Consider the following 10,344-nt stretch of genomic DNA (forward strand, 5'->3'; position numbering starts at 1 on the left):
AAATGGGTAAATTCAACACCATAATCAGTCGAATTTTTCTAAATCCAAGCAAATTCTCCGGGCCTTGACATCGAATTTACCATATTTTAATGTACTATTAGTGGTAAACATCATTATTTTGTGCGTTTATCAGTTTCATCATCATCTTATTCTTCTTCTTCTTCTTCTTCTTCTTCAATGGATTGCATTCCATACTATGACTAACACCGATAAAAGATGCTTGCGACTGTGTTTAGCAACAATGCCAAGAGAGTAGGAATAGGGAAGAATGGAGTGGGTCGAAGGAAATAAAAAAAAATCCTTCCATGGCATACTAATTAGTAGAATTAAAACTTGAATATATTTTTAGGTTGGAGTGCAACCACAACTTGTGGACGACAAGTAGTGGGTCTCTTTATATTTCCTTAATATTTTTTCTGGCTCCCCTTGTCAAATTGTTCAACTTGTAACAAGGAAAAGTTTTCTTGTAGATTTTGTTCAGAGATTTTATGTCCTCACTGTTCACAACAATTACGATAGTGGATAGTGACTTCACCTGTACAACCTTAACTATAATAACAAAATAGAGAAGATTCCTCCATATAAAACCAAAAAATACACAACATACTTAGTCAAATGGGCTGTGGGCAGTCACTGTATTGCAAAACAACACCTTCTCTTTACTTTCTAACTGATAAGTTATAAGGAAAGAGAAATAATAAGAATCACAATAATATAACAATACAATGAAAATTAATTTATACAGTCTTATTGTAATTATTCTTACACAATAAGTCCCTAAGTTTAACCACCACAGGAACTTGGAAGTTGGAACTGGTGCTTGAGACTTGGGAGTCAAATGTAAAGCAACAAAGGATAAGGATCTTCATAAGATCTGGTTTTATTTTGTTGATCTGCAACTGTGCTGCTTTTTTTGTTTCCATTTATATTGTCTTATATTTGAAGACAAAGACCCCTTCAATCTACTTTACTTGGATAATCCCATTCCATTGGAATTCACTGATGGTACCGAGAGGATAGCAGCTTTAGATCTCATGTTGGTTTATTTGAGTTGCTTTCTTTCTGATTGCTCCTGTTAAGATAAATACGTAACTCAAAACAGAAAATTTTAATTTTTTTTTCAAAAAGGACAAGAGTTGCTAATGCCACACCAACTGTGTACAATTTTTTAATGATTTATATAGGAATTGGTGTGGTATTAGTAAAAGATGGTGTTGCAATAGTAGCTCTCTTAATTTAACGCGATAAACAAGATATTTTGCCGAAATTACTGAACCAGCCATTATATTAATATTTATAAAAGGGTCAGACCCTAACTCATAAAGAATGATTCCTAGAAAAAAAAAAATAATACATGATCTCGACCGTAACAACCCAAAATACAATGGTTGACATCTATTATTGGGATAAACATCATCGAGATGTGTGATATTGGGATACATTTAAATTTCAATATTGGATCTCATGTTTCACGATCATGTCGTTTATCATGAGTCACCAGAACCAATGTTTTTATGAAAATGGTCATGTATCCGATTTTGTAATTATTATTAGTTTTGGATGCACCATCATTTTATCAAAATCTGATGATTTTACCTTTATGCCCTTGTATTGAATGTAGGTTCACAGAAAAGGAAAATAATTAAATAGAGAATTTGATATTTAACTGTTTTACTAAAATTAAACAATATATGAAACGGAGCATCTAACCTTTTTGTTAATAATAATGATAAATGCAGATGGTCGGGTACATGGCTGATGTGGCAAGGGTGCAGAACCACATATCTTTTTCTTGCGTACCCCGATGAAGATTATCTATGATTCTATGCCCTTGTCACCTCAGCCGCATACTAAGACCGGGTGCATTCATCACGACTCTTTTGTTAATATTACAAAAGCCACGGCTGGTTCACTAATGCTTGAGACTGGTTCTTTAGCGCACCCAATCTAATTAAGGACCTATGGTCGGATACCGGTCATAAAGAAAAAGAAATCTGAGGCTCTACCTACCACTGTGGGGGGATGATTTTACTGGAAAGAACACAAGTTGGTGAAGGCCGGTTGCTTAATAGACCTTTCTCTCAGATCATCCAAATGCCATAATAGATTTCCATCCTGAAAATTATAATTATATCAGTGTTAGCAGATGCATGGGTTTTCATATCTTAATCTTTTTATTTTGGATTCTCTAAGTAGAGAGATCAAAGGGTAGGATGGGAATTCTAGTAAAATACCTGATGGATGGCATTTGATCTTTGCCCTTGTTGAAGTAAAAAAGAAACTGAGTTGTCTTGATGAGGATAGTTATTAGCTGTGGCCAAGGTGGTTGTAATATCAGCAAAAGATGTGGTTGGGGTAGGGATGAATTGTTGCACGGATGTCAATTTCTGAAATTTCATGTTGGAAACATAGAACCCATTAGGCTCAATAAAGAAAAATGGCGAAATAATAATAATAATTAATAAACATAGAGTTTGTTTATTATTATTATATACCTCTGATTTCAGCATGAAAGCACCTGGATCCACTTTAAAGTCATAGAACATGGGACTCATTGAAGCAAGCTTCAGAGAGAGGAACTGAAAGATCAAATAAGTGAACATCAGGTTTTCAGTTTGGTTTTGTAAACAAAGATATAAAAATAAAAATCTGATATTATTTGGAACTTTTATTAATTACCTCCACTTGATACTGTAGGGACTCCACATAATTGATTATCTCATCCAACATAAGGGCCTTGCTAGTCACCTATCACACATCAAACCACATGAAAAATGTCAACTCTCAAATGAGGAGAAGAAGAAAAAATTATATGTTAATTTTCAAGACAACAAACACTAAAAAACAAAACTTATAAGATAGAATTTGAATGCTACCATGTCACAGCCAGGAACAAGACCTTGCAACATCTTAAACCTCTCACTGATTCTCTCTCTTCTTACCTGAAAACAAATTTAGAAAATTGTTAATATAAGAAGTTGGGTTCCCTAGTTTAGTTTCAGTAGGAATTTAGGTTATTTTCTTTGTGGGTGCATAAAGGAAATCTACCCGTTCTGCAAGGCTGTGGCTATCAGTTGCTTCACCTCTCTTTGCTCTCACATGAACACAACCACTTGGGGGATTTTCAATTACTTTCTTCTGATTTTTTTTATCAGCTTTGTTCTTCTTCTCATTTGTTTCTTTCAAACTACTACCAATGCATTTCTTTTGTTTCCAGGATTTAGCTTTCTTTGGATCCTAAAAAAATGAACTTCATAATAAGAATCAAACTCAACAAAATAAGAGAAATCAAGAACTACCCATGATTTGTATTACACAATTCGAATGAATTGAAGCTTAAGTTGGACTAGTTTACCTTAGATGCAGCAGAACTCAAGCAAGACCCATCTCTGTTTTTCCTCTTGTTTTCCTTTTGAGTATCCTTCTGAGTGACCTGATCACCACTTTCAAGATCAACAACCATTGATGATGGATCTGTCTTTTGTTTCTCAATCACAGAAGATCCAATATCACTACATTCAAGAACTCTAACATCATGAATTGGATTCTCTTGAAAAGGCTGAGATGGGAAAGAATAAGAAAAATATGAAGAGGTGGAGGAATTTATGTATCCTTCCTCCATAAAACCAGACATCTTATTGGGATTGATTGGAAGGAAAACTGTGTCAAGAAGAAAAGAAGGGAGTTGATATGAAAAGGCTGCCATTTGAGAGCCCAGAATAAAATGAAAGGTGCAGTAGAAAATGAGTGCAGAGAAGGGACTGAGAGAAGAAAGAAAGAAGGTAATCAAGAGGAAGGTGTGGTTGTGAGAAACCACAGACTTGGTTTATATAAAGATGAGAAGACAGAGAGAGCAAAAGACAGGAAATTGTAGAATCTTATAAGTCCATGCAAACTTTGACTTGTCTTCTCAATCTTTCTCTCTCTCTCTGCACTAAAGATCCAAGGTTTAAATCTAGACTTCTCCATTTCATTACCTTTAAGGGAATAGAACATGGTAAAACCATTTCAGTTCCCTGTTTTTAAATCGACCCAAAAACACAATCATTTGTAAAATTGTAAGGAGATCAAATTCTTTAATTTTTCATTGGCAACAAAAGGAAATTCCATTAAGGGTATGTTTGATTGCATGGAAAGTCACTTTCCATGGAATTTGAAATCCATGGAAAATTAATAGTGGAAAATAGGTAGGGTTGGAAAATCAAATTCCATTGTTTGATTTCACTTGGATAAAATCATGGAAAAAATATGAGAAAAAAGAAGAAAAGGAGAAGGAGGAAGAAGATGAGAGGAGGGGGAGAGGAAGAAGAAGATGACGAGGAAGAGGAAAGGGGGAGGATGTGGCGACGGTGACGGCGAAGGCAAAGGCGACGATGACGGCGACGGAAGTGACGGCGACAACGGAGGTAAGTGAGGAAGATGGGGGGAAAACGTGGTGGTGGTGGTGGTGGCAGAGGAGGTGAGGGATGGAGAATAAGAAGAAGAAGAGAGAGAGATAAAGAAGGCGGTCGGAGACGGAGCCGACGGCGACGGTGACGGTGACGGTGACGATGACGGCGATGAAGACGACGGCGACGGCGAGGTTAGTGTAATGGTGGTGGTGGTGGTGGTGGTGGTGGTGATAGTGGTGGTGGTAGGGAAGAATTGAGGATGGAAAATATGGGTGGATTTCATTTTCCCACCCATATAGGTGGGAAAGTGAAATCCATGATTTAGTGGACTTTTTGAATGGGGTGGAAAATGATTTCCATTTCCATGTGCCATCAAACACTTGAAAAATGTCATTTTCCATGGAAATTGATTTTCCACCCTATTTTCCATGTGCAATCAAACATACCTTAAGTGTCAATGTATTTCAACGACTATAATTATCAAATCATTACACTTTTCAAATTGTGAGATATTTTAGAGAAAGTATTGAGCAAATAAATGAGTGCTGCTTTTCTAATTAACTCAACCTGACAAAATAACTCAAAAACTCACTGACGTGGCATGTGCAAGAACCATAGATTTTTTCCCTCAAGAGACACAACTACACATATTTTATGGGAATGTGCAGTTTTGTATCCTAAGGGGAAAAATCTATAGTTCTTACACATGCCACGTCAATGAGTTTTTTAGTTAGTCTCTCAGAGTTGAGTTAGAATCATTACACTAAATAAATGAGATGTGATAAATCGACGGTTGCGACTGATGCAGCAAGGACACAAAATCATAAATCTTTTTCTTGGGGATACACAAGGAAAAAGATCTGTGGTTCCCTGCCATTGCCACTTATCAACCACGTACTATTTACCATCTAGATTTATTTTTAGTCTAAATAAATAGAAACCAATCACTATTACATTCAGATGAATAGGAGGTGTGTGAAATCGCCTTGACATTTTTTACTAAAATAATAAAAAGGGTGTGATGAATATTGGAGGATTTTTAGGGAATAGGGAGTCGCCACCTAGTTTAGGTCTAGGAACCATAGATAACTCTAAAAATGGATTGGATTAATCCATGAATAAGAGACTAGGGTAAGGGGTCAGATTACGGATTTCATAAGTTGTTAAGCACCAAACCCAGCCGATCGAGGTGATCGGTCTCTATTACAATCCAAGAAATTTGTAAAGTCAATTGAAGAAGACTGTGGTCAAGGCTAAGGTCCAATCATCATCATTTATCTATGTCGGATTGTCCAAATAAATTCTATGGTTATGATCCCTTCAAACATTATACCAATCCTCAAATTTCACACATAAAGATAAAATGAATAAAGTGAAAAGGCTTAGATTGCATCTAATGTCTTAAGGCTAACGTGGTGAGTTTTCACAAAAATGAATAATTCAATTAGCATGCCACATGCATGAATAATTTCCAAACTGGCAAGAGTATCATCACGTGCATAATTAATCTCCAAATTGGGTAAATATCATCACATGCACAATCTACTTCCAAATTAGTAACAGGAACATCACATACACGATTAATTTCCAAATTGATAAATGTATTATCACATGCCTAAACAATTTTCAAATTGATAGGAATTCCACGTGCATAATTTCCAACTAGGTAAAAATTCAGCACACATAAATAATTTTCAAATTGATTAAAACACCATGTGCAAAACAATTATTGAAATGGTTAAACATTACACGTGTGAATAATTACTGAATTGGTCAAATAACACATACATGAATAATTATCAAACTAGTTAACTAATATCATATGCAGAATTACCACATTGATTCGAGTTTCTCACATGCATAAATAACCTTTGAATTGGTAAAAATGCATAACATGTTGTAGTTTTGAGGAAAATGAAATTCCAAATCAATCGTCTATTCCATCACAAGGCCATATCAAATTCAATACAAGCACAAAGGTAGTTTTAAATACTTTAGGCCTAATCATACTAACATGAATTATCATAATCATAACCTAGGCATGAATTATTGAAAAAATGCCATCACCAATTAAAAAATTCCCCCATGGAAGGTATAACTTGATCAAAAGAAAGAAAAAGGAAAGAAGAAAAAAATAGAATAATGCATTATCGATAAAAAAAAATGAAAATTAAAAATTAAGAAAAATAGACGAAATGCCAAACAAACGATACCTTTGTTTTATTTATATAAGAGACATAAGTAAGAAGAGATAAAACAAATATCTATTAGAAAATTGAACTTACCTAGAATGATGGAGGTGTGTTGGGTGTAATTCCTTCAAATTCAATGTAAACTTATGAGCATGGGGCAAATGATGATGAGAACTCGAGGATTCACGCGACTGTTATTGTGAGTAAAGAGGAACATATGGCATGACTGAAGGAAAATAGATGACGTTGTAGGAGTTATGGCTGGTTTGTGAATGGGTGATTAGAAAGGAAAAATAAAAGAAATGAATTAGTGGATGAATGAGAACATATAAAAAGAGTTCGATGAATAAGAAGGGAGTTTAGAGAGTTGGGAGGAGTGTTTGATAGCCTAGTTATGCTGTGCATGACAAGAAAAAAAAAAGGAGAAAGGAGAGTAACTTTCAACAGGGTTGTTGTCAAAAGGAAAGTAGACGAAGAAGGGAGGTGGCTCTCGATTAGGTTGCTGACAAGGGGAAGAAGATGGAAAGGGGGTGTTCTCGGCTGGGCTACAAATGAAGTAAAGAAAAAAAAATTAAAAAAAAGGAGGAAGAAAGAGTAGGAGAGGTTGGATGAGAGAGTTTTTTTGAAAATTGTGAAGGGATAGATGAGTGAAGAGAAAAGATGATTGAAAAGCAGATGACATAAACAGAGTTAGAGGGGAATCAGAGCTATTGTAAAGGATAATTCGGTGAAAGAAGAAAGAATAAAAACTATGAAATTCTTTTCGAGTGATGATCTCACGCTTTCCATGTCTGAAGTTACCATGATGAGTTGACCAATGAGATCCTTTTGGGTTGGGTACTTGGTTGATTGATCGATTTGAATGATTGATTTGGACTATTAGTTGTTAGTTCGTGATTGGTTCGATAAGGTGAATTTTGATTTGTTGTCGGCTTGTGAAAGCGCCCTCGATCCGCGGGGTGCGCGGATCTGCTTTTGATCCTTGAGGTTTGGGAGTCGCCACCTAGTTATTACGGTCTAGGAACCGATCAATGACTCTAAATAGATAAGAACTAATCTAGAATAGAAAAGCTAAATTCGGGGATCATGTTACGGGGTTGGAAGGTGTTAGGCACCAACCCCGCCCTGCCAAAGCCGGTCTCTACTAACTTCTCAAATAAAATTACATTGCTGAAAACCTAGATAAAAATAAAAAAATTTATACCTTTCCGATAGCAAGGACTTTGTTCCCTCAGATCTGACAAATATAGCTCCTTGTACCGTACTCCCTTGCTTCGTTCTGTCTCCGGATTTGATTTTGGATCTCTGAGGCAAGGTATCTCATTATTTTTGGATCTGAATTCTTCAAGTTTGTTGTGAATTTTGGGATGTTTTTGGAAGGCTTTTAGGCGTTTCTTAGGCTAAAATCGAAGGAGGGATATTAGGTAAGGAGTTGGGGCTCCAAAACTAGGGTTTATGGGAGGCTACGGGGGCTTTTAGACCTATTTTTCTTAGGGTTATGATTTGATACGAAAATAGGATGTGAGCACCTCTATTTATAGAATTTTTTAGGAGTTGATTTTGATAGAGTTAGTGTTTAATTAGAGTTCTTTTAATTAGAGTTGTGTTTTAGTTAGACTTGTTTTAGGTAGAGTTGTGTTTTAATTAGAATTGTTTTAGGTGGAATTGTGTTTTAGTTAGAACTCTAATAGATAGAGTTATTATTTAATTAGAACTCTATTATGATTTTGACTTTTGGTCTTATTTGATTGACTTTTAATATTTTGACTTTAGTCTTAATTGATTGACTTTTAATATCTTGACTTCAGTCTTGCTTAATTGACTTTAATTTTGACTTTAGTCTCACTTGATTGACTTTAATACCTTGACTTTAGTTTTGCTTGATTGGCTTTAAATTTTTGGAGAACCCCCCTCTATTATATCATTAATTCTTTGGACCCCCAAATAGAGGGGTCCTTAAAGAAATATCTCACGAACCCTCAACAATTTTACCTGAGAACCCGATTGATCGATTTCTTTTGTTCAAAATTTTAAATTAATTTCATTAATATTTCAATTTAATTATTTAATATTTTATTTATTAATTTCGAGATTTTTAATTATGAAAATTATGAAATTATCGTTTTGCCCCCGGAGAGGACTTTTCACGTTTTAAGTCAGTTTTTAATGTTCTAGGATGTTTTAGAATCGATTTTTCGTAAGGAATTCAATGGAAATCTTAGTTTGTGTCATTTGTGAAATGTTTGTGTGAAAATTGGTGAAATGATTTATTTGATTTCGATTTGTTGTTTTATGTGTTTGAGAGAGTTTTTCTAAGCGTAACGTAGGCTCTAGGGTTGTTTTGAGGTTAGGGGTATTTTGGTAATTTGATCAATTTTTAGTAACTTTTATCGTGAAGCTTCTTTTTGGATCTGCAAGATGATGATTTCTATGTTTCTGGGGTCATATTTTCCTAGCGTAGCGTGGTTTCTAAGGTTTTATCAGTTCGAGATACCTCATCCGGATTTCTGAAACATTTCTGGTAACAAAGTAAAGCAATGGAAATAACATCCATCATTGGGAATCATTAAGATCGGGTTGACGAGTTGATTAATCAGGCGGATGCAAAAATGGGGTGTCTACAGATGCCCCTCTTTGACAGAAGGTTGAAGCAAACTGATAGCAAATCTATTTTGGTAGATAGTGCGATATCCGAATGCCAAAGCTAGTGACAGTTCATTTTGCAGCCTGATTTAGCAATTCGTCAAGGTGTTCGGATCCTTGAGGGTAAAGCTCTCCCCGAATTAAAAGGTTGTCAGGTCCTTAAGCGCAAACTCTCACTAATAGTGTCAGATCCTTGAATTTTAGAAAATTCTCCTTGACTGATGTAACAACTGTGCAAGTGTGTGGACTTAAAATCTGAGATAAATTTGAGTAAAATCTGAGCACAAATTAGGCATGAACTGAGCATAACTGAGCATAAATTGAGCATAAACTGAGCATAATTGAGCATAATTTGATCATAAACTGAATATAAAATGAGCATAAACTGGCCATAATTCCGAGAAAACCCTCGGCGGTAACTAAGCAAAATCCAAGATAACCCATGGCGGCATCTGAGCAAAATCCAAGATAACCCTTGGCGGCATCTGAGCAAAATCCAAGTTAACCCTTGGCGGCAACTGAGTTAAATCCAAGATAACCCTTGGCGGCAACTAAGCAAAATCCAAGATAACCCTTGGCGGCATCTGAGCAAAATCCAAGTTAACCCTTGGTGGCAACTGAGCAAAATCCAAGATAACCATTGGCGGCATCTGAACAAAATCCAAGTTAACCCTTGGCGGCAACTGAGCAAAATCCAAGATAGCCCTTGGCGGCATCTGAGCAAAATCCAAGATAACCCTTGGTGGCAACTGAGCAAAATCCAAGATAACCCTTGGCGGCATCTGAGCAAAATCCAAGATAACCCTTGGCGGCAACTGAGCAAAATCCAAGATAACCCTTGGCGGCATCTGAGCAAAATCCAAGATAACCCTTAACGGTAACTGAGCAAAATCCAAGTTAACCCTTGGCGGCAACTGAGCAAAATCCAAGATAACCCTTGGCGGTAACTGAGCAAAACTGGTAGAGGAATGAAGGAATTTTAGAAAAGAATGAATGAATTTGGAGAAGACTGATTGGAATGAATCGGAGAATGAATAAATCCGAAAGATAATGAATCTGGAAGAGAAATGATCGAAAAGAATGATTGGATTTGGAAAGAAATCTGGGAACGAAAGAAT

At 35.8% G+C, this 10,344-nt stretch overlaps 1 protein-coding gene across 3 annotated transcripts; it reads right to left on the reverse strand.

Moving 5' to 3' along the window:
- Window positions 1-590: 590 nt before the first annotated feature.
- Window positions 591-4,067, reverse strand: LOC147381824 (transcription factor BC1-like). Of its 3 annotated transcripts, none has more exons than XM_086429921.1 (8): window positions 3,356-4,058; window positions 3,049-3,228; window positions 2,877-2,942; window positions 2,680-2,748; window positions 2,496-2,579; window positions 2,235-2,387; window positions 2,011-2,115; window positions 601-1,072 (listed from the first exon to the last, which is right to left on the reverse strand). In XM_086429921.1, the coding sequence occupies exons 1-7, from the start codon at window positions 3,704-3,706 to the stop codon at window positions 2,029-2,031; spliced, it is 990 nt and encodes a 329-aa protein (XP_086286047.1). In that variant the 5' UTR covers window positions 3,707-4,058; the 3' UTR covers window positions 601-1,072; window positions 2,011-2,028. The 3 variants fall into 3 exon arrangements, with proteins under 3 accessions (XP_086286048.1, XP_086286047.1, XP_086286046.1); XM_086429920.1 differs by having other exon boundaries at window positions 602-1,072; window positions 2,007-2,115; window positions 3,356-4,057; XM_086429922.1 differs by lacking the exon at window positions 3,049-3,228 and having other exon boundaries at window positions 591-1,072; window positions 2,007-2,115; window positions 3,356-4,067.
- Window positions 4,068-10,344: the final 6,277 nt, after the last annotated feature.

Source organism: Akebia trifoliata, unplaced genomic scaffold (genome assembly GCF_017979445.1).
Source record: "Akebia trifoliata isolate Shusen 1 unplaced genomic scaffold, ASM1797944v1 Contig00237, whole genome shotgun sequence".
Taxonomy (NCBI): Eukaryota; Viridiplantae; Streptophyta; class Magnoliopsida; order Ranunculales; family Lardizabalaceae; genus Akebia; species Akebia trifoliata.